This window comes from Melospiza georgiana, chromosome 4, assembly GCF_028018845.1.
Source record: "Melospiza georgiana isolate bMelGeo1 chromosome 4, bMelGeo1.pri, whole genome shotgun sequence".
Lineage (NCBI taxonomy): Eukaryota > Metazoa > Chordata > Aves > Passeriformes > Passerellidae > Melospiza > Melospiza georgiana.
In genome coordinates, this window is record NC_080433.1 from 15,881,327 (window position 1) to 15,905,471 (window position 24,145).

The 24,145-nt window shown below is 37.9% G+C and overlaps 1 protein-coding gene across 1 annotated transcript in view; it reads right to left on the reverse strand.

Annotated features, from left to right (window-relative positions):
• Positions 1 to 11,516, reverse strand: part of MYBPC1 (myosin binding protein C1) — a 51,588-nt gene extending 40,072 nt beyond the window's left edge. The window contains exons 1-6 of the mRNA XM_058022336.1: positions 11,446 to 11,516; positions 9,162 to 9,238; positions 3,450 to 3,482; positions 3,049 to 3,084; positions 2,372 to 2,407; positions 1 to 90 (exon numbers count right to left, since the gene is read on the reverse strand). The exon at positions 1 to 90 is cut by the window's left edge and continues 18 nt beyond it. Coding sequence (XP_057878319.1) covers positions 1 to 90; positions 2,372 to 2,407; positions 3,049 to 3,084; positions 3,450 to 3,482; positions 9,162 to 9,238; positions 11,446 to 11,516 — 343 coding nt within the window. The remainder of the gene's footprint in view (positions 91 to 2,371; positions 2,408 to 3,048; positions 3,085 to 3,449; positions 3,483 to 9,161; positions 9,239 to 11,445) is intronic.
• Between the last annotated feature and the right edge of the window lie 12,629 nt (positions 11,517 to 24,145).

The window sequence follows — 24,145 nt, forward strand, 5'->3', positions numbered from 1 at the left end:
TCTGAGGTTTCTCGACGAATAGAGTGGATCTTTGGGCATCATCATCACGCTTCTCTGACTCCTCTGGAGCTCCTTCTCCAAGAGACCATACTGAGATGCAGACAGAAGGGGAAAAATCAGTGATCTGAGGGTGTTTCACTCCCTCCAAAGTACACTTACCTGAACTTCCTAAACTCTCTAGCCCTAGCACCTTTCTCTTCTGATGTCCTGAAAGACTTGTGAGTTTTTGTTCACACTGACATCCATTGCTTGTCTGTCACATTGTGTAAAGTTCCTGCAAGAGCACTACCTCTGTGGTGATGGAAAATGAAACTCAGGGAGGAAGAAAGGGGAACCTGATCAGCCAGGACGGGCACTGAGCAACTTGAAGGGCACCAGCATTCAACCATGAGTGCTTTACAGAGGTGATGCACAAAACCAGCTCTTTGTTTTTCAGAAGAGATGGAGGTTCTGAAAACACAAACAGCTAGAAGCACAACAATCCCTACATCTGATGCACAGTTTCAGTGGATCTCTCCCAACCCAAAATAAGTCCAATGTACAAGCTGGTTCTTCCTCTATGTCTGCAAAGTAGGGCAGGAATGAAGCTCACTTCTGAACTTTCTTCTTTTCTGCCATGACAGAAGCAGAGAATTTGGGGATCTGTCAATACCATATCCTGCCATGTGAATTTTATGTGATATTTTATGGAAAAAGTAGTTTGTCAGATGGAAATGATTGTGAAATATGTTCAGACACAGCACCTTCCCTTCTGGAAAATGGGACTTTGGAACCGAAAAGGAACAACAGTACTGAGAGAAGCAGCAAAAGTGTGCTTTCCCCAGGGCAGAGCTCTGTACCAGGAGGGCTGTGTGTCTCTAGTCTCTCTGTCTATCTGAACAGCCCTGGCTTTGTGTTATGCCATTACATCTTGTGTAACACCATGGTCAAAACTGATTCCTAGCAGAAAGTACAAGGAGAGAAAGGCGGTGAATGCCTGTCTCTTTTCTGCTCACTTTCTGCAGAGGCAAAGCTCATGTCTCATATTCCAATCTGAAGTCCAAATGTCACATCTCTGTTTTTTGAGGAGTTATTGCCAGCACAGAGAGGAAACTAATTCAAGTTAGAGATCAGAATAGTCTTTCTGATATGTAGTGATTACTGCTGTGGGAACCTTTTCAACTCATGAAAATTTTTACCACCCAGAAACGCGACGGAGCTCATGGCAGCCATGGGAAAATGAAAACAAATTGATTTTGTTATCCTAAAGCCTATTATGAATTTTAAAATGGTATCAAAATGCCAGATAGCTTTATTATAAAGTGTTAGTGTTTCAGTCAATTGTGGGTGGTGTGCCTAGCACCTCTGTATATGCCTGCTTGTACAGTATTTCTCACAGGTGAAGACATTCATGTATATACACACATGTATGTACACATATATACACACATACATGGAATGATTTACACAGACATAACTGAACACAAATATATATAGATACATATCTATATATACTCTCTATAATCTAAATTTTTAGATTATACCACTCAGAGATGGCAATATATGGAAACAACATGAGAACAAGTGAAGGTTACTGGTAGTAAGAGGATGAAGTGATGACAGCACAGGATCTGGTCACGTGCAGCAACAAACCTAACACGGCACAGGGTGAAATGGAAAAAGTATATTAATAAATGAAAAATGGTATTAATAAATGGAAAAAAGCTTACGCAGAGTCATTAATTTGGTACAACATAAAGGAACACCTAAATATTATCATCACCTCTAGATATTAATTAAACAAAGAGAAGGAGGTGTGGGTTTGACGCGGGCTGGCATAGGCGGCTATGCCAGGTCCATAACCATGGTTGAAGTACCAGCTCATTTTGATCCAGAGGCTGCAAATCCTGAAACCACCAGAGTGGGTGCAGTGTGGGTTACCTGCCAGGGTAGGAAGAAAGAGGTTATGATGATTTTTGCTAAGTTTTCCCCATTGTCCTCTGAGGTGTGAGAGGAAGCCATTCTCCTACAGTCTTCTGGGAGCTGTGTGTGGGATTCCCAGTCTTCTGGGACCTGTGTGAGGCTGGATGTAGGAATGGAATTCCTGTAGGCTGAGGAGGAATGGAACAGCTATGTATCTATCTATACAGACACAGATATAGATAGATAGGTATGTATGTATGTGCCAAATACATGTCCTGTTCTGTGCAGCACAGCCTTCTTGCTCCTGGTTCAGCTGCTAGAATCTTATTTGCCCTGGTACTTTGAAGCATTTCAACAACTACAGTTTGCTGCTGTCTAAACAACAAAAATAAAGTATTATCTTTTAAAAATAAAGTCTAGAAACTATTTTTATTATGTAATTTTGGGAGTGTTTCTCAGGAGGTCTCACCTGAATCCTTTCTTTCCGCTGGCTTAGACATCCCATCTGAAAGGGAAGAGCAACTTAGATGACACCAGCTCAGAGATCACAGCTTTACTGGCCTCAGATCACTGGGATTTTAAGAACATTGGTTCTTCATACAAGAAGATTAGACTAAATATTTGGGACCGTATCCATGAGGAACTACTTGAATACCAAAAAAATATGAACAGCTAAGAAAAACCCCCAGAAATCTTCCCCACTTTTCTCTAGAAAAATCTAAATTAGTTTAATTCCATTGAAGAGTTTCTTCAGAAAGGTTACATGAGGCTGATGTTTTTTCTATGATTTGTGTAGTGCCAGGTAACAGAGGAATTTTCATTCCTCAATATTTGTCTGAGGGACAGTATTTTGATTATTTAAACAGTATACTTATTTATCTGGAATTGTTTTTGGATCTACTAACCAGTATTTTACCTTCTACTGGGAGATTTACTGAAGACCTCAAGACAGGACTGGAAAGGGTCTTAACTGATAGAAGGATCTTGTACTTCTAAACAGAGATTAATAAAATATAGGGCACTTTAAAAAAATTTCTAAGTTGTATCTTTTGAGTTCAGTCTGCCTGTTTGGACTCTTTCTTCATTAATATTCAAGAGAAAAATACATACATACATACACACACAAAGCATTATCACAGTCCTAACCTGCTGGTGGAGTACTAACTGAGGTGTCATCTTCATCTGTGAAAAGAAATACAAATGAAAAAGCACATGAAGAAACTGAAAGCACAGGCGATCATCTGCTTTAAAACAACTATATGAAAATGTAAAACCTGCAAAAGAAAGGGAAATAAATTGCAATATTCAGGAGCATTCACAATGGAAGATTCAAACTGATGAGAGAAGCTTTGCATAATTCAGTAGCTGAAATGGTAAACCTTGATGTTTCAAGCAAGTAAAGAACAAGATGAGATGTGGGCTGTGATCTATGATTAAATCATGAGTTTATATGAGAGCTGCGGAGTGATTCTGTTTGTTAGAGATGTAATCCACAGTAATTACAATAAGAAAGCCACAATGAAATGAAGGAGAATCACATATCTAACCTGAGGAAGATGTCATTTCTCTGATGACCACGTCTGCAATTAAAATGTGCACCACATATGCATTCAGCATTATTAAATCAAGATATGAAAAGTTAAAAATAGTCCCCTCTATTTATACTTTGTAATTTCTATACTGTAATATTAATTTAAAGTGCAAGGAATAGACAACTCATTTTTTCCTCATATAAACAGGAGAATAATTTTAAATAAGGAAAGAACTATTATCACCATGCTGGATTTTCCTTTTGATCACACTAAAAGTTGACTGTCATGAGGTATTAAATTGCTACAAGCAGTTGTTACTGAGATATTTTAAAATGTTTAGTCATATAGAATATGTTGAGGCTTATATTTAGAAAATATATAATGTTATATATATTTTTATATATTTTATAAAATATACATTATATAATTATATATTTATAAAATATATAATCTATTTATAAAATAGAAAATTTTTAGTCATACAGAATATGTTGAGGCTTATATTTATAAAAATCAAAAGCCTGAGAAAAACCTGAAATGGGCATTAAATGGAAATAATGTAATCATGATTATTAGAAAACCAGAATAAGGTAAAGTCCATCTTTACAAGAGTCTCTCTGAATTTTAGATGTTGACTAGAAACCTCAGAGATCAGCTTTGATAACAATAAGCAAAAAGTTCTTAGTGTCTTAAAATCCTAATGGTAAAAATGTAAGGAAATAACCAAAGTATCCTTTGAAAGACAAAAATAAACTAGATATATTTACGATTTAATATATAATTATATGAAGATAACATGTTTTTATACAGGATGAGAGAATAATCTGTAGAACACTTCAAAATGGAGAATACAGTTAAACAAGAACAACTTTGGAAAAATATGAACACACATCTTTAAAGATAGTCTTTTTGGAGGTTGGATTTTTTTATATCTTGTATTTGTGTTTCCATAATGAAATTTTAAATCTGAAGTTATCCTTTGATTTTGACCTTAAAGTTATAATTTATCGATATTTTTTCAAGGAAAAATCTCATAACTATGACAAAACCACATATGAAATATAGTTGCATTTTCATTAACACTGTCAATATTGAATTTTTGGATTTGTTTAACCACTGAAGGCTAATTAAAAGTCTGTTAATAGAATTTGTTTACTTCAACCATAACATTTTACTCATTCCTTTTTAATGATTCGTCAAACTTCATTTTAAAGATCCCTTGGGAGAAGGATGAAAGTTGTAAAAGGTTTGCCTACACATGAAGGATTAATGTGTTATCTTGCAAATATCTTTTCTTATTCACAGGAAAAAACCAAGAATAATGGAAGAGTTCTCATGAGCTGCATCAACCAATGCCATAAGTAGATGTTGAAAATGTTGATTTTCAGTAAAAGCACAGTAATGATTAAGTCATGTCAGATGTTTTAACTTACTGTATTAGCAGCTAAATGGATGCAAGGCTATGTGCTTCCACTGCAAATATGTCTGCATATTTCATGAAAGCATTAATTGTACTTTCAGCTCTTTTGGTCAATGATGTCACCATTGTGATTGATGATGGCTCCAAGAGCCATTTGACTGTAAAAAAAGTAATTAAGACCAGCATAAAACATTTGATGTGATGCATCCTACATGATGATGTATGATAATCAAGTTATTAAAGGACCACTCAGTTTTCTCTTTCATTTGATCATTTGAAAAAGTAAAAAACCCAAAAAGAAGTTATTAGTTTTGCAGGGGGATTGGTTGGGTTTCTCCAGGGTAATCTCTCATTTTTCAAACAAAATGTTAACATCAAAGACAAACAAAGGAAACAAACAAACAAACGTGTCAGAAGAATAAGGATGAAAGCCCAATTGAATGTTTTAGAAATGTAAAGAGTATGAAAACACTACATGCTGGAGGGATTGTTTTGATAAATGGGTAATTATCAATCCATCACTCCTTCCATCTCAGGCTTCTAGAACTAAATTGACTGAGTTTGGTTCAGCAGCTACAGCCAATTCAGTTTCTGTGATGAATGATTGTTTGTGCTAAAATAAAGTCTATTTGAAGATTAGAAAACCAGCAAAAATACCAGATCTGTCAGTAGAACAATGATCTGATCATTAGTTCACTACCCTTATCTTCTGCAAGTAAACTTTTAATGGGGTATATTTATCAATCTCTTGCATGATAAGAGTTTGTTATGGGGAAATCAATTGATTCATTTGACAGCAGGCTGATAAGATTAATTACTCTATAGAAAACTTTATTCTTTGTCTATGGCACACTTTCATTAACGTATAGGGTAATAGTGTTTATTTTTCTTGTTTCTAAAGGATGACATTAACTGTGGAACAGACTGAGCTGGATCAGGAATAGATTCTTCAGGATGAAGGCACTTTCCATATCTCCAAAGAAGTTAATCTAAACACACTTAGTGTAACCTAAACATTAAAATTTCCATCTGCTGGCACAGCAAATGTAGAAATACATGTCCAAAATAAAGAAATTACTGATTTATATATGAGCTGCTGGTATCAAGAATTTTAGACTTACTTTCCCCTGGCTTGAAACATCCCACACAAAATGGAAGCTGCTATTCTGCCATCAGCCACATTGCTGGCAAACTCAACATTGTGAAGGAGTGTCAATAAACTATAAATTGTATGTTATTTTATTTTTTTATTTTACTGTTCATACTGAAATCACAGAGCACAGCAAGACTGAGAGTTTCATATTTAGTTGACTTTAATTACCAATCTGATTTTCAAAGGGAATCCAGCAGTCCCATCAAGGGGACTTGGCACTTTGGAGATGGTAAATGAAGCACACACCCACAGGGGGGAGGTTTTAGTAGGGAGATGAATGGATAAGTGAAACCTGGGAAAATACAAGGATGACACATGCAATGAACATTTTAGTAGATGGATGGAAGAAACCTAGAGGAAAGCTATCAGTAAAATATACAGAAATTTTAGTAGCTCTCTAAATGGCTGGATGGGACCTAAAAAAAGGAATGAGCAAATTGATATTAAAATTTTACTGTTATTCCAGCAAGTGGGAACAAAATTATAACATATTCAATCTGTAAGATAATGCTAAAATTAAAAACAAAGACACAAGCATTTAACTTGAATGAATATAAGACAATGTAGTAAATTTGGAGGATTTGTGCTGATTCACTTTATTTCTCCAAAAATAAAATGGATGATCACATATATCCTGAATTTTTACAACATTATTATAGATCTTTTAAAACTGGTTTATTTTATGAAAGAAAATGTTATGTTTACTGCTCTGAGCTACTAATTTACAGGAAAATAACCATGAGATACAAAGAATTTACCACACTGTTTTTCATTTCATAACTTTACAGTGAACACAAAGGAATATAAATATGTAATTTCACACAGACAATAAGTACCAAAAAGAAATAGAACAGGAAAACAGACACACAGATAGGTATACTGTATCTTCCTAACCTCTGTTGTTAATATTTTCTTAGGGATGAGGTGAAATTGATGGACTATAGGATTTACATGGGGTACCAGGATTCCTTTCCTAGATGTCAGGTTCCAGCACAGTCCCATTTCAGGTTCCTGCAGTGTCTACAGCCTATCTCAGAAATTATCAGCAAACAGGACACAACTGCTGGCACACAAGTATTGCATAATTGCTGTGGAATTCAGATATTAAATGTTTCCATTTTGTTTCTATTCAGGGAAGTACCTAAATCTGCTACTTCTGAAGATGCAGAAAGTCTTTTACATATAGCTTATATAAAAGATAACATCTAGCTTGTTCTGTCATAATTTCCTTGCTGAACTGTTCAGTTTCAAGTGTAAATGGTTTTGGACATATTGGAAAAATGGAACCTTTTCCCTTTTTGTGAATTATGCTCACCATTATAAAGTTGTTTTTTTTTTTCCTGGCACACAAACCTGAAGGGATAAATCTATGAAAATACATTTTCCCTTATTTGGTGATATTCTGCAATAAAACAACAGCTGATAGGAACAACTGCACTGTAACTAATTTTTAGAAGTATTACTACTGAGTGTCTGGCAATGACATCTCCTTTGCTTGGCAGAGGTGACAGTTTCACTGGAGCATGGCAGAAGGTCATCTATCTATTAATATTCAGACTTTAATTGGAATTTTAATGGAGGCAACAATTCTCCATAGTAGGATCTCAAAGTATATTTTTTGGTAGCAAAATCCTCCTAGCAAGTTTCTCTTAGAAGGAACATTTTTCCTCCTAGAAAATACTTGTCTCCTTCACTAAATTCAAAACAGAAACATAATAATGTATAAGAAGATAATAGAAGTTTTGGATAAGTTACCTACCATGTTTTCATTTTTATTCAGTGAAATGTAGGCTTGTAAGCAGTGAGGAAATCACCATTCATGTTCAGTTTGGGAACAAACATTTTTCTCATATCCAAATTAAAGCAAGCAGAACTAACTGTTGGAATAGCTTGAGGCAAGACTTTCATCTTTTTTCCTATCATTAGGCATGCAAATTATTTCTGAATTGCATTTCCATTACCAAGTTGACAGATTTGATTACTCACACAAAATTTTGTGTGTCAAAATAATTGCTCAATGCAAGGATAACTGGAAAATAGCATGCACTGAAGCCTGGTTCTGCATTCTTATTTTCAAAAGGGTACTTGAATCACACATTCTCAGTGTTTATATTTTGACTCTGCTGAGAAAAATAGCCATGCATGCCTTTGCCAAATAAATCTGTAAGTATCCAGTATACACCCAGTCTGTCTAAAAGAGACGATTTTGTTTGGAAGACAGCAAAAGCCAGAATACATTTTCAAGCAAGCCATTTCTTGATTTGCCATGAAAAAGCATAACCATGCCAGATGAAAAGCAAGCATTGCATCAGTTGTAAGCATATCTTGGTCTGCTTTAGCTTTTGATCAGAATTAAGTTTAAAAAAAGATATTATTCTTCTCAAAATAACCTGACGGGGTGTTTGATTCCTATTTTGGCAGGGCTCCTACAAAAAGCAGAGAATTTGGCCCAGTTCCCTCAAAATGTATCCTCCTAACCAGAAGAATTGACAGCAGAGCTAGAATCTAATCTCAACAGCACAAAAATATGTGTTAAGACTGGAGCTGATTGTTGCACACACTGCTGGTGGAACAGTTACCTGTTTGTTCACAGCAGACACCACAAACAAACTTTTCAGAACCTCTAAAGAGCTCATCTGCTGGGCTCCAATGAGGACAGAAAGATGAATGTGTGATTTTTCAATTTCAGATAAAAAAAAAATCTATGGGGCTTTCTGAAAGGTATAAGATCAAGTTTCTGTGGTAGAACAGAAACAGCTTAGAATGACAGCAGGACATTGTCCACTTCATTTAAAAGCAACCAATGTGTGCAGTATCTGATTTTTAGCAAGCTTGGTCAGGGGCAACAGCCAGGCTCATTTAAACTCAGCTTTCTGCTCATGCAAATCACTTATAATTTGTTCCATTAATTGAACAGTCAATATAAATACTGTTGCTAAAGCATCAGTCTGGTTTGCAGGGTTTTTGAAGATATTCATGAGTATCATAATTTCCTTGGGCTGGCTAAGTCATGCAGGAAAAGGATCTAGGAAGCCTCATGTCACACTTCTGAAATTTAGCACCAAAATTCTGAATTAAAGCTCAAACAATCCAGCATCAGAACAGTATTTAGTTTTCTTTACTGCCCATTTTTAAAGTATGGTTTCACACTTACCTTTGCCCTTTTCATTTCCACCCTCCTGTGGTGCTTTTTGTTCTGTGTAGGAAGTACAAGTATAGTTTTGAGAGGATCTTAAAGTAAAAAGAAAGACTTACACAGCATTTAAAAATGCAGGTTCTGCTAGTATTGGAAAAACAACATTAAAGAATGATTGATATTTGTGTATATGTAATATACAGTTGCAATCCTATACAACATTTTACAACCTGTGCATATCAATGCAATTTCTGTGTTTTGAACAAGACATTTAAGATTGATGTTCTGGGACTCAGTGGAAAAAAAAAAACAACAACTGGGTTTTTAGGAGCAGCAGTTGTTAGTCTCTTGTTCTCGGGATAATTTGCAAAAGCTTTTGTAATTAGTTACATATCATTGTTAATGGGAAAGAAACTGGATCAGACATTGAGTTACTGCAACTCAGTTGATCCTTAAGAAAAAGCACAGAGAGAGTGTATTGAGGATATTCTTTAATTCTTTATCATCATCTTCATCATTATCAACATAGTCTTGCCAAGACTACTTGTGTTCAGTTTTCTTGATCAGAACTGCCAGCCTGTCCTCTACTCCAAGCAGGTGAATTATTTTTGACCTCATCTGTATGAGGAAACTTGGACTGTGCTTTAAACAAAACAACAATTTCCACACTTTCTCCATTTCAGGATTTGATAGGATTCCTATTGGTTTTGGTTTGCTACTTCATTCAGTCTGGAATCTTATAAAATCATGTGCTGTCTTTAAGGTATAAACACTCAATATCCTGTTGCCTGTGAGCAATGGCTTTCTGTGGCAAACTTACCTATCAGCTGCCTGACAAAACATGGCTTTGGGTGATCCTAACATTGTCAGGATGGAATTAAGATAATTTTTGTTCCACGAAGAAAACATCTGCAAGAGCCAGTTGATACTCTGATTATCCTGATTTCTTGTTCCCATGTGTGCAGCCACAGTAACTATGAAAATTAAAGCTGAAACTTAAAAGGAAATGCCACATTCTGGTAATGTGACAGACTCATGGATGCTTCTGTCTGGATTCCCTAAATTCCCAAATCCAGCTGTCAGTTGTCCATCTTGGCTAGATGTTCCTTTTATAATGGGACTTTTGCTACAGTAACACTTTATTTTCCCAGTAGGAACAGGGATCAGGAGATTTCAGTGATCCTAGCAGATAGTAGCATGTCTACATATTATTTGAAAACTTCTGCAAAGTGCTCCACACTTGTGGCTTGACACTGAGATCTGGAAAGACCTCTCACAAAAATTTCCTGGTGCAGTTCAAGGTGCTTGGTTAGGTCCAATAAACTATTTGTAAGTTTTAAAATTTGGAATTTTGAAACCAGCTTCCCTCTTTGTGTGTTAGCACTTGGTAATCCAAGATGACAGCATCTTGAGCCAGAAGTCACTGGCATGTCCAGCTTAGAAATATCCCAGTTTGGTCTGTGCCTAAAATAAAGGCCTAATGACACCCTACTTATTATTTAGATAGGTAAGGAGAAAGGAAAGGAGGTTGTAGAAGTGGTTTTGTATTTAATCCTGTGCTTTTAAATAGAAAGGAAGATGGTAATTTTTTGAAAATGTTAATAGATATTTTTAATGTAACGCTTCAAAGATGCTGTTCCTTTCTGTGTATAAAAAGCTGTTTCTCATTTCAGTTCTACTTGAAAGTTAAGATTGATTAAAAACATGAATTCAAGTACAAAGTATATCAGGTAAGACCCTAAGGGTGAAATTAATTAGTTTAATATTAACTGTACAAATTTTATGGTTGAGTAAAATATCATTAATTAAAAACCAATTAACTTTCCTTACAAATATATGCAATATGAAAGAGTTCATCACATAAAAATAATATGTGGCTAATTTAACCATGAAATTCCTTGTGACAAATGATACCTTTGTCATTTTTTAATCAAAGAGTGTATTGTTGAAACAAAGACATCTTCAATCAGGCTTGTAAAATGCCAGTTATCAAGACAGTAAGTAAAGGCAGATTTAACACTTGTAGGGTGTTTGTTCTGTTTGGAATTGCTGTTTGGGTTGCTATACAGAGAATAATACTCACCAAATGGTTATATTAGACATGAATATTGTAGATATATGTATTATATATCAATTTTTTATATCCATCTATGTAGATATCAATATAGAGATATTTCTACATTATATATCTACATTATCTGAAAAAATAACTGAAATTACTCATTGGCACAAGGCAAAGGCTTGCCTGCCTTTCCAGCTCCACTAAAGAGAACTCTTGTGCTTTGCAAAGTTGCAGCTTTACCTGAAGCTCTTATCCTTATAAGTGAGCTTCACTTCACCTAACTTTGGCTTCCTGGAGCTCAGCCACTCCATTCTAGACAACAAATCACACTGGTCAGGGCAATTCCCTGCACATGGATATCTAGTGACATTTTAGATAGGATACCTGGGAAATGCCCATTGATGAGCATGTGTGACCCAGGATGTGCTCCACTGGTCAGAGGTGGAGCTGCTGAATTACTGAGACATGATCCATAATTTTCAAAGGGCTAAAAGTAAGGGCTGAAAGGAATCCCATGCTTGATTCTGTCAACTTTACTCACAGTGTACTTTTGAGGCAAAATGAAAGGGAGTATTTTGGTAATTACAGCATTAGAGAGGACAGCATAATTTAACCAGACAATTTCAGCAGACATGATTTACCAGTATTCTGAAGGACATGTGCAATATTAAGCAAACAACTTGTCACTCACAAGCAAAACTTGAGTCTGAAAAATCAGTATTCAGGCCAAGTGAAGCGAGGATTTCTTACTTGGGCAGGCTTTTTTACTTTTCTTACTGTCCTCTTACTCTCAAAGAGACAATGAACACAAACCAGTCTCATGCAAGTGTTGTTAGTGCCACAGCTCAAATCAGCATTTTTTACACTAACCTGGAGGTGGCGGTGCACTTTCATTTTCAGTTTCTGAAAAATGAGGAAAGAAGACAGATATTGAGCTTCAAATACAAGCAAATATTCTTCATACATTTGGTATATGTTTGTTGACTTTGAGTTCTTTAATATTTAAATGCAGTTGTGAAATTGATTCTGCTTTCACGCACGCAACGTGTGGCAACTTCAGAGTGACAAGGTCGGAGATCTAAAGCTCTTGTTAGGCAAAGAGAATTTAGTGAAATTGTTTAGTGTGGAAATAGATAATATTAATGGAAACACAGAATAATTTAGGTTGGAAAAGATCTTTAACATTGAGTCCAACCACTAACCCAGCACTGCCAAGTCACCACTAAACCACATCAAAACCACATCTACACATTTTTAAAATTCCTGAAGGGATGCTGAGTGCAGTTCTCTAGGCAGCCTGTTCCAGTGCTCAACAACCCTTCCAGTGATGAAATTTTTCCTAACATCCCATCTCAACCTCCCCTGGCACAAATTGAGGCCATTTCCTCTTGTGCTATCATTTATTACTTGGGAGAAGAGACTGAGCTCTACCTGTCCACAGCTTCCTTTCAGGTAGTTTTTGAGAGTGATAAGGTCTCTCACTCATGTGCAAAATTAAGCAAAATTTCCACCAACTGAAATAATATCAGATATGATTTTAACTTTGAAGTGTAATGGATCCATTAATTTAGGGGGATTATGAAGAGTGAATCCAGAGACCCTCATCTCATTTTCAACCACACCATTAGATCTAGAGTTCAATGTTTAGTGCAAGCAGAAAGTAAAAAAAAAATAACACCAAAACACCACAGTTTAGCTGCTCTGAGAGGAACCTGCAGTATGTTTGGGCTTTCTTATTTTCTCTCTTTCAGTGATGATTTTTAATGTAAATCGCTTCCCTTTCCAATGTGTGATACACAAACCAGGCTTTTTATCTTATTTAAATTATATTCTTTTGGGATTGCATGTTCTCCTACCTAAAAACATAAGAACAAATTGACTACCTAAAATATATTTTTAAAACAAAAAAGGAAGCTTATTTTCAACATTTAAAAGCTTTAGGAGTTTAGACATGTTGAAAACAGCAATATTTTTTGGCACTAGCATTGACTTACAGTTTAACTGGTTATAAAAGGTAAAGATTTAAAAAGTTAAAACCCTGAACTGTAAAAGTAGATGGCTCTTACTAACCTTTGTCATGTTATGGACATTAACCCTTGGTACCCCACCTCAGGAAAAAAATTTAAATCTCCATCACATAGAAATGCTGGGAAGGCTATTCCTTTACGCTCAGTTCTAAATATAACTAAAACACAATTCTCATTCTTAAGAAATCCATTTAATGCTTAAAAGGGAGGAATATTTTTAGTGCAAATATAATTTTAAGCTGAGTATGTGAATTTGATATGGTTTGGGAACATATACAGATACAACAGCAAATCCTTGTTGAGGTTCCAAAGAGAATCCCTTGCTACAAGGAAAGAGCTGGTGTTGTATGTTCTGATCACAGCACCCACCACACAGAGTGTAAGGAAGTATATTAAGGACCAACACACAGAGTGTGAAAATAATGAAATATCTTTACATAGATTCACTGCAATTCATTTTTTCATGTCTAATTACTGACATACTAAGTTTATTTTTTTTGCGGCCAAGAAAAATATGAAAAATTTTCGTATGAAAACATGAAAGTTGTACCACAAAGAGAATGTCTGGGAACCTATTTGCTTTGCTACCATGACATTTCTCACTGATTCTGCTGAGAGTAAAAATTTCCGCTGAGACATCATTGTGGCATGGAAGTATGCTTCTTGCATGGAAAAGTAATAGCAGAAAATTATTGATTGCATAATTTTCCTTGTGAAATTTAATAGCTAGAAACAGGGAGTATTCTTATGAACACTGGATTAGAAAACAACTTACACCAACGAGAATGGGACTGTAAGCCAGGCATGACCATGCACATGGCCAAAAGATTATGTTGAAGTATCTCCCATGTCTCTGGCTCACCAATGAGTGTTACAAACTTATAATTAAAAACTCAACCAATATAGCACTTCCCACTCTCAGGTGAAACGCTTACGGGACTTTCGAGGGACCTGACTTGAATTTTTTTCATTTTGAGAGGTATTCCATGGCTTCACCAACACTGCAATGCTGCTCAGCAATCACACATCTTACAAGTCCTGCATCACCCAGCACAGATGTTAGCCAAAGTCTACAGCACAGACCAGACCTGGAACATTATTATTATTATTATTATTATAGTGTACATCTCATCTCATTAATGCAGATAACAAAAGGAGGCATTCAAAACCTGAGCACTCTCACAGGCAACCTACTCTGTTGGACCCTGTTCTTATCAAAGAGCTTGGACTACACTTTCTCCAAAGGTCCGTTTCCAATCTCAGCTATTCTGCAATTCTGTGATGGGACAATGACTGAAGCCAGACCAAGAAGTCAGAAGTTTGTTTCCTAAACCATAATTTAAGGCTGTTCAGGTTACTGTTAAGAAAACTGGGGCAAGAATGGAGCTCAAAGGAGAGACCTGAAGTATAATGTGGGAATTAAAAAGAAAAGGGGAAAGTTCCAGGCACTGTGGGTGGCAGAGACATGGGAGATACTTCAACATAATCTTTTGGCCATGTGCAACCCCTTTCATGGTCATGCCTGGCTTGCAGCTCCATTCCTGAGGACAGCCAGGAAAAAAACCATTAATAGCTCCGAGTAGTTTCCACCTCCCCAAAGAATGACAGCCCTCTCTGGCTGACCTCTGCAGCAGGCTTGTCAGCCAGGACAGGGCTCTGCACCCTCAACCAGCAGCTCATGGCTGTGCTCCTTCCCCAGGAGGCATGCTCCCTGGAGTCCCCACATGCCATTCCCTCGGCCTGTTGCCTAATATGGTGCTCTGCCCAGGCATTGTCAGGGCGCTGCTGGTGGAGAAAACCTCCAGCATGCAATCCTCAATCCCTCTGGAGAAGTGCAGTTCACTGGCTTGCAATGATGCCTCTTGAGCCAAAGGGGAAAGAGACTGCTGAGGGTCCAGTTACCGCTGGATTGACACCATAATGTAAAGTGTGCCCTCTACAGAATAAATAAAGTTAACTTCTGCTTCAGAGTTTCTGAAACAAAAGGTTCTCTTTGCAGTTGAGAACTGAGAATGTTGTATTTCATGGGGTTGTGTTGTGCTAAACACAGAGCTTGGGTCAGTCATTGGCTGTGAAACTGGCAATGCTCCTGATGTAATTCTACAGCAAGGACAGGAAGGAACTGAGCAGTCCTCTCTCTACACGGCTGCTCAGAAAAGATAGTGTATTAAGTGTAGTTCGCAAATAAAATAAAATGAAGGCACAACTGTCACTTAGATAACATCTCCAGAAATGCTTTCATGCCTCAGCCATGTCATGAGATGCATTCAGGATCCAGTTTGACACAGGATATGAGCACTTAGTAGAGCCAAGACATTTTTATGTGTAATTTATAATTATATACGCACGCATGCATGCTTGAAAATCAGCAGGAGATGCAACTTGACCCATTACCAACAATTTCCCATCTCTTTTCCACATTTATCATGTTCAGTTTTTCAGATAAAATAAGACTTAAAATCTCTTTCTGTGTGTATGTAACTAAGCTTAAAGTTTATTAATTGATATTAATAGATGTGCTAAAATTATGAAAATACTTAAGAACCATGTTAAATTGAGGCTGCCATTATTTAAAATTTCAATTCCATTTTAGGTCTCGTTGCACTGGCATCCGACCTGCCCCAGCCAGAAGCAGCTTTGGCAGGGAGCTGACAGAGGGATGTCAGTCTGTGTGTGGTGGCCAGTTCTCAAGGGCTCTGGATTCCCACTTCCACTAGCTTTCCTGGCAGCACAAAACATAGAAACTCCCTGACATCACATATATTACCTTTCACACTGGAATACAATCATAATGAGGCATGATGATGGTTCTAAAACAGCCTCCAGGTCCTGCTCTAAGCAAATATCCTGAGGACCTGCAGCTCAGAGCGTTCAGGAACTACAACCTGTCAGCAAGCACACTGGGAACGAGGTCTGGCTGGATAAGCCTGGCCATCATTCAGCTCTGTGCTCATGGCCAGGTTTGTTTTGGGTAGGCTTAAGAACTTTCAGTCATTTTGGAAAATGAGTAGTGGGTGGTTTGTTTTTTTTTTACCTTAGGTAAGTAAAGGAAATGACCTTGAGCATTAAATCAGGGCTTGCACAAAGCCTAAAGATAGCTTTTCACTGTCATTGGGCTGGAACATGCACAGGAAGGAGGAGGAAAGTCTCCTGCACGAATTTCTCCCTGCAGTTCCATACAGATCAGTTACAACCCAGCAAAGAATATCCAAGGGATTCAGGATCTCACCCAGTCTGAGCAGAGGACTTATCCCCCATTTCCCTGGAAAGGAAAGCAGGACTGTGGCTGCACCATCATGGACACAGGTATGATATCTGTCTTTGCAACAGCAACATATTAAAGAGACTCTCACATGTCAAACAACATGAGGATGGTCACTTAATGCTTTTTGTCACAAAGACCTGTCACCATCAGCCTGTGTCAGATTTTAGTAGGTGGATTAATCTTGAGGGATCAGACCAATATAACTGCTACGTGGGCATTCCTAAAGCGCTGACTCTGCTGGTCAGACAGAAATAGACAAAATGCTGTTTTGGGGAGAGAGCAGGGCTCACCCCAGCCCCTGTGCAGTTGTTGTGTGTGGGGATTGTGCCCTGTGCCCAGCGCCAGCAGGACGCCAGAACCATCCTTGTGGCACCAGGCTTTCTCCTGAGGTAGATGATCCACTGGGAGAGGTGGGCAGGGAAGGACTAAGGATATGGAACAGTTGCTTGGCACACCTCATGTCCAGATCAGCAGCAGACAAAAGCAGTGAAGCTTATTCCTTTCATTCCTTTCATTCCCAGCGCTCCAAAGAAGACAAACGGCTCAAAATGGTTGGATGATTTTTTTGTGGGTCACTTGGGCCAAATCACAGTGGCATCAATGATATCGGTAAAAGCCATAGTCTCAACTTTTGGGAGACAGGAATTTACTCAACAAACTATAGAGATTACCAGAACATGGTAATCTCTATAGTTTGTTGAGTAAATTGTAAATTTACTCAACATGGTAAATTTCCCATTTCATTGGGAAACAGTACTGTTAGAAGACCCCAGAAAACAAGCTGGAAAAGAGAGGACTTGGTTCAAAGTCACTTGTAATCAATAAAAGTGCATTCAATTGGACTTAAATTGGAATAAATACAATTATTACTAATTAAAATTTTAAAAAAGAGAGGAATCCTTATCATTCTGCAAAATCTGAGCACAGTCATGCACGCAGGGTCTGCCAGGTGCCTCATGAGCCTATTCTTCACTGAGAAATAATCCGATTTGTGTGCAACTTCCACAGACAATTCCCAGTCTGAGCAGAAGCAAGAAACTACAATACCAGCTGAAATCATCACCTTATTTTATGAATGCCCATGGACATTGTTATTTTTAAAATATACCTAGACAAACAGCTCTAAACAGACATTGGTCCTAAATCCTGAACGCAGATTTGTTCTAAAGGACTGAAGTGAATTAACTCTGGTGTCTGATTGGTGCTTGGTTGGCTGGCCAAATGACTATTATTGTGGCCAATAGTGTGACAGAGCCAAACTGATACACTTATAATGTATTTCTAGTTTCTCTTTCCATTTCTACTCTTGGATTGTAGAAGATAAACTGCTGGGTTTGACTTGTGATAGTGCTTAAAAGTGAAAACAACAACCTTCCATTAAATACTCCCTCTTATTGTAACAAAGTGAACAAATCAGCATGTTCACAGAAGATGATGTTATTTTATACTCCAACAGCTAAAAGTGTCACAATCCAGTGATGCACATTTAGGTAGGGACTGAAGAAGAAGTAAAATTAAAAAAAACAATTTGCTTAAAAATTTAGTTTGGTGTATGATTAAAATTCAAAAACCACAAACAAGCCCTAGGATAATAACTAGTCCCAGCATATAAACTCACTGAGAGTATTCCCATTTCAGGACTAATTTAAATGCTTTCCATTATAAAGGATTTTATGGGCCACCAGAGCCAATCAAACTGTCACATATTAAGTGTAAGAATGTTCCCTGACTTGAGGAATGAAAAACTGAATGAACAATTGGAGCAAAAGCCTGGTAATAGGGAATTCTGTGGAATGGACTAGACACCAAATAAATAGTTTACAGATTCACATGAGGAGCTGCAGTAAAATCTCGTGAGTCCAGATTTTTCCTTCACTGCCATTCATAGCTATAGAAGTGCATGAAACAATCATTGCTTATTTTAAGTGTTTTCCTTGTGGTTTCCACTTTGTTGAAATGATGCTGCTAGATCAAACCTGACCATATGTAAACTTCCACGAATTTCTTATGCTTTCACATAGGAATTAATCTTTAAAGAACACTGTAACCATGACCTTGAACAAAAGTAATTTAATAAAATATATGTTTATATGTCTATAATCTTCTAAGTATCTTCTTTTTCAGACTCACAATTCCATGTGTACTGTAACAGGGATCTGGAAAGCTGCCAAGCACTGACAGTATTTAAGATGGATAGGTGAAGTTTAGTGGCTATAGTCTGGTTATCAAGTTCCCATGCATTCTTAAACTCATTTTTAGCCTACTCAGTCCACAAGGCACCAGGATGGAGGAATTGAATTCCATTCTATTTCCGTGATATCTTTCTTCTCTTACTTTATATCAAAGAAAATAACCCATAAAAGTTAGTTCCTGAGCACTTCCTGAGCAGCTAACAGAAAAAAATGAGTATCTGTGCTTGTGTCTGACAATTCACAGACTAGCAGTAGACCACAATTTTAGTGCCAAATGTTGCTGAAATCTTTGACTAAATTTTTTTTGCTGAATTTTTGCAATCACAGTTTTCTAATTTATTTCATCATTAAAACCATACCAAACCAAAAATCCCAATTTGTGGGTTTTTTTGGACTTCCAAGACTAAAATTTTGTGATGCTATCTAGCATGCAAAATCTTGCAGATAATGTTCTGCTTGTTAACCACTTGCCAGACAAAAGGGTTTTGCTGAAATGTGTTACAGTGTTTAACAATGTGAAGAAATTCAGTTTACATTCATTACTACACTTTCATCAGAAGACTTAGCACACCTGTGCTGGCAGAGCCTGAGACTATTCCTGTTGACATTGATTTATCATTAATTCCACATCCTGATGTGTTAAATTTTATTTCCACGTTTGGAAATAAAAACAGTCTCTTTTGAAATGTCACTGCAAAACTTGTTATACAACAAGGTATATGCAATGAATATACCTTGCAACTGAATGTTGCTGAAAAAAGTTCTTAGTATGCATTTTCCTCCTAAAATATGCATAGTGAAAACTGTGGAAATCCCACACAAAATCAGCTTCTTCCTACAAACAACAGAGAGCGTCAAATTTTGCTCTATTACGGCACCATCTGTTTCCATACCACCAAGTTAACGTGAGCCTGAGATGATTCCCAACTCCTGAAATTGTTCATTCCTCACCTACCTGTTCTCAGTCACCTGAGCCATTCTTTACTGCTGCTTCACATGATGCTTCACACAATTCTGGCTCCAGTGAAACAGATGGAGAAAACTGCCTGTGCAAATATTGCCAACGAGATGGGTGCTTATGGACAGAACCAGCACTCCTATTTTTACCTTGTAAAACCAACAACAAAAACAACAAAAGCAGTCCTGAAACCTCAGTGAGCTGGACTTGAGATGCTCCCAGGTTTGTACATGCAATGCCACACCTGAGAGCCCTTGTTCTTCTCAGAATGAAGCGAGCTGGAATTGTGAATCTCACAGGTTTGCTCCTGCAGTGCCACACCTGAGAGCCCCTGAAACTCTTCTCAGCCTGAAGAGAAGTGAGCTGGACTTGTGAATCTCCCCGGTTTATCCCTGCAGTGCCATACCTGAGAGCTCTTGCCCTTCTCCCAGGTTTATCCCTGCAGTGCCATTACCTGAAAGCCCTTGAAACTCTTCCCAGCCTGAAGAGAGGCACAGACTCCAGGAGGGGCTGCAGGTGGGAGCTCTGCAGAGCCACTCACCCGCTTCTCCAGCCCAGCTGGGAATATTTAATCTGCCTTTTTGTATTTAAAATTCTCGCTCGGGGCTGTGAAGGGAGTTCTCCCTGCACCTGGGGCCGGGCTCGGTGCTGGCCCTGCAGAGGGCGATCGGATCCCTGCCTTGGGAAAAACCTGGGATCTGTCTGTCCCAGGGGACACCCAGCCCTTGGAGACCTGCAGGGACAGGGGACAGCCCAGCACAGAGAGACAGGCGAGTTCCCTGCTCAGGAACTGCACTGAGGAAACAGAAAATGCAGGAGATCGGCGCAGTTCAGATTTCTTTCTTTCCAATCCTACTCCAGCCGTGGGAAATTCTTCTTTTAAATAACCCAAACCTAAATAATCCTTGATCTACATGTACCAAAATCAATTAACCCGCTCATCAGAATAGTCTGATCCCACTTTAAAGTATGACAATACTCAGTTTCCTATCCCTCCTTGCAATAACTCCTTGATAATTTTTCTCTAGAAGCAAATATTTTTGTTTATCTGAGTACATTCCCAAGGGCAAATTGAAAGCAAAAGGCACCAGTGTGATACCAGACATAGAAGTACAGTGACTAATGCTAACATCCTTTCTGAAAGCTTCAAAAGATAATAAAGTAGACAAGGTTATTGGATAGAAAACTTCATAAACCTCAGAACTTCTGCTTAGGAATGAAAGCAATCCATTCTTCAAATTTAACAATAAACTTATAATGGCAATTGCACTTCTAATTATAGGATAAGAGTCAGCAATAAAGTGGAAAGGTCATTTATTTCTAGAGATGAGTACTTAACTAGTAATGAACTTCCTTTCAGATTGCCAGATAATTTCCCAAACAGCTCAGGAAGCATTTTACCAGTTTGGAAAAATGTCTTTAGTCTTGCTTAACCCAAAACACAACACAGTTGTTTTGCTGAGCTCTCCTGAAATATTTCGCTGTGAATTAAGAAAACCATTTGCAGTATTGTTTTACGGAAATCACATTATGGGCCTGGTGCTCTGCATAATTGCAGTGAGTTCCACAAAATTACTGTCTCCTGTTGTTCAGTGCTCCCAGAGCAGTCCTGAGAGCCATGTGATTGTGCGCAGTGGGAAATCATTCCACACAGGGAGACTGACCCTTAGGGAAAATTATGACATCAGCATAAATCTGTGGCAGCACGAATTCATGCAATCTATCTCCTTTCAGTCAGTTCCAAGGAAACACTTGAGACATGCTGATGGGTTTCATTTTCACTAAAATTCTAACTAAAACAGTTCAGTGATTTAAAATGGAATCCTGCTGGTGTTCCCATTCCATGATTTTTGTTCACAGACTTTTCTTTGACGTTCAGGGCAAAACCAGACTCACATGTTGGGATTTGTCAGAGTAATATACGCTGCAACCGGGTCTAAAAATTGTCACGACCGCATCCAAATACCAAATAAGAAAAACATTTGCTAAACTCTCTTTGACAGTGGGTGACAGATAATCTGATACTTTGTCATCTTTTCAAGAAGGAAGAGTCTTCTCAGACTTCCTTCAGATAAGAGCACTGTCCTGTCACCTGCAGAGCAGCCCTCAGCCTCCTCCAGGGGGGCAGAGCCTTGCAGGAGGGGATTGTAACAGGAGCCCTGTCGGGCGCCTACGTGATCAGGGACTGTTCCAAGTCCTCAATCACTAATAACCCATTACTGCTTTTGCCCTGAATTTTTCACCTACCCAATGCTCATTTTCAGTCATCACACTTGTGGAGAACACCTCACTCAAGAGGGTTGTAGCGTCCACTTTTTAGTTTGCTAGGGGTTACTCAAACTTATGGGCTGCAAAATTCAGTGGCTACTACTTTTTGTGAGTTTCAGTGTCCTGTACATACAAGCAAAGTGGATTTGTAATTAAGTTTGTAATAAAGTTTTTTTTAGTTTTAAAAAGTAAACTCCAAACTGGCAACACAGAAAAGCTTTGTATCAGAGTTGCAGTATTGCTGGTAGTAAACACTAAAAGAATCAGAAATAGACTAAAACTCAGAAGCTTACTTCTTTATTGGGATTTTTATGTATTGACTTACATAGTTCTCTCTTTTTGTAAGTTTTTTTGTATGTAAATATTTATTGTTGCTCAGATTCCAGGGATTCAGAATTGAGAACTGAGAAACCTTAAGGAGTATTTTGCACATGTGGAAAGGACGGACTCTTTCTGTGGGTGAAAATTTAGGAGACCTACACGAAATCATGTATGTCCCTTTGTGGGTGCTCACATATGAAATTACAAACATCCCTCAGTGTTTCTACTTTCAATGTTTTCTACCTCTCAATCTCATCCTGCATCAATGGAGATTACTGTGAGAACTATGTGCTTTCACTTTAATAAAACCTAAACACTTAGCTCTGCCTTTTGGGAATGTTTGCACACAGCAGGAAGTTTGCAGACAAGCTGTGGGGGTTTGCATCAGTAAATCAGTAAGTGATATGTATGAGAGAAAGCTCTTACAAAGCCTGACAGCAAAATGCATTTATAAGATGCTGTTGTGAATTACACTCACAGCTCACAGCATATGGTTTCCCTCCAGCTAAAAAAGCTGCTGGGTAAGAGAGAAAACTTCATTGCAAAACATGGAAATGCAAAACAAGGGCAAAGAAAAAGGGGCACAGGACAGAGGTCAGATTTCCCCTTTAAAAATAGGGCTAAGGAAAGCTTAGATGAAAGATTAGTAAGGCTGGAGGGAATGCCATGGAAAAAATGTCATCAGGCATCTGACCCTCTGTGCCTTCACCGAAGTCTGCATCTGTGGGGGAGTGGCAGCCACAGACTCCATTGGAATTACACTCTTCTTTGGGTCTAAAATAAGGTTTTTGACCTAGATACTATGTTCTTATAAAAACACAAGATACCAAGCGTGCCACAGTGTGTGTATGTATATCTGTATCTACATGAGTATCACAGCATGAGACCCAGAAGCTATTAGTCTATAAATTATTCCATCTGCATGGCATTTCTCACGTGGCTGTTCCTAGATATCACAAGCCACAGATATTCTCCCCACCACCAGCAGTAAGGGCTTCTGTAATTTTTACAGGAACAATGATTGAGTGGCACTGGAAATGAAGAAAACTGTTGAAAAAGGACAGACATTCAATGCTATGCACATCGAGGTGTGCAAATGGTTTGAGATGCTTCATTTCAGTCCAGAAAATAGTGAAAGGTTCTATCACACACACTCAATCAGCTCAGACTGATCAGAGGAAGTTTTTACTCTTTCTAGTGCTGTTGGAACTGGTTCTAGGGGCCATACTTGGTGCATTTCTTTTCCACAGGAAAGATCTTATGGCAGAGAGTTATAAAAATAAACACAAAAATACCTGGAAACTGGAATTCAACAGCTGCTCAGGAGCTGTTTTACTGCTCTTTCTAGTCCACTAGCACACTGGAGTAGGTGAGTATCAAGGAGTAAGACCTCTCCCACCAGCTGAGCCAACAAACTTTTCATTTGGGGTCTCTTTCAGTTTTAACTACATTTGTATTCAGTTAAATTTGTCACAGCTTCAGGGCTTTGAGAGAAGGAAAAATCTGGAATTGGCTTTTGGACCAGATTTGCAGGCTGGCTGAGCAAAACATGACTCCCCTTTGAGTCAATTGTGCTGTTGTGTGAGTTGCTTTTGCCCATCATGTTCCATCCTGTCAGTTCAGTACCTGGAGTAAACGTGTCTGCAGTTAATGTCTATGTACACAGAGCTAAGATTTTTACATAAATCTGTAGGAAAAAGGAATATTTGTCCATGGTTGACTGCAATCTCCTCTTGGCACCTATGACCAAAATTAGGGAGTTATTCTGGGCCTGCAAAGACATGATGAATGCATTTTAATACAGACCCATCTCAGGAAGCATCATGCTACTACTGAACTATGCTTTCAATGCTTCCTAAAACCACCATTTGAGCCTACAGAGAATTAAATTAGTACAGAACTTTTTGTC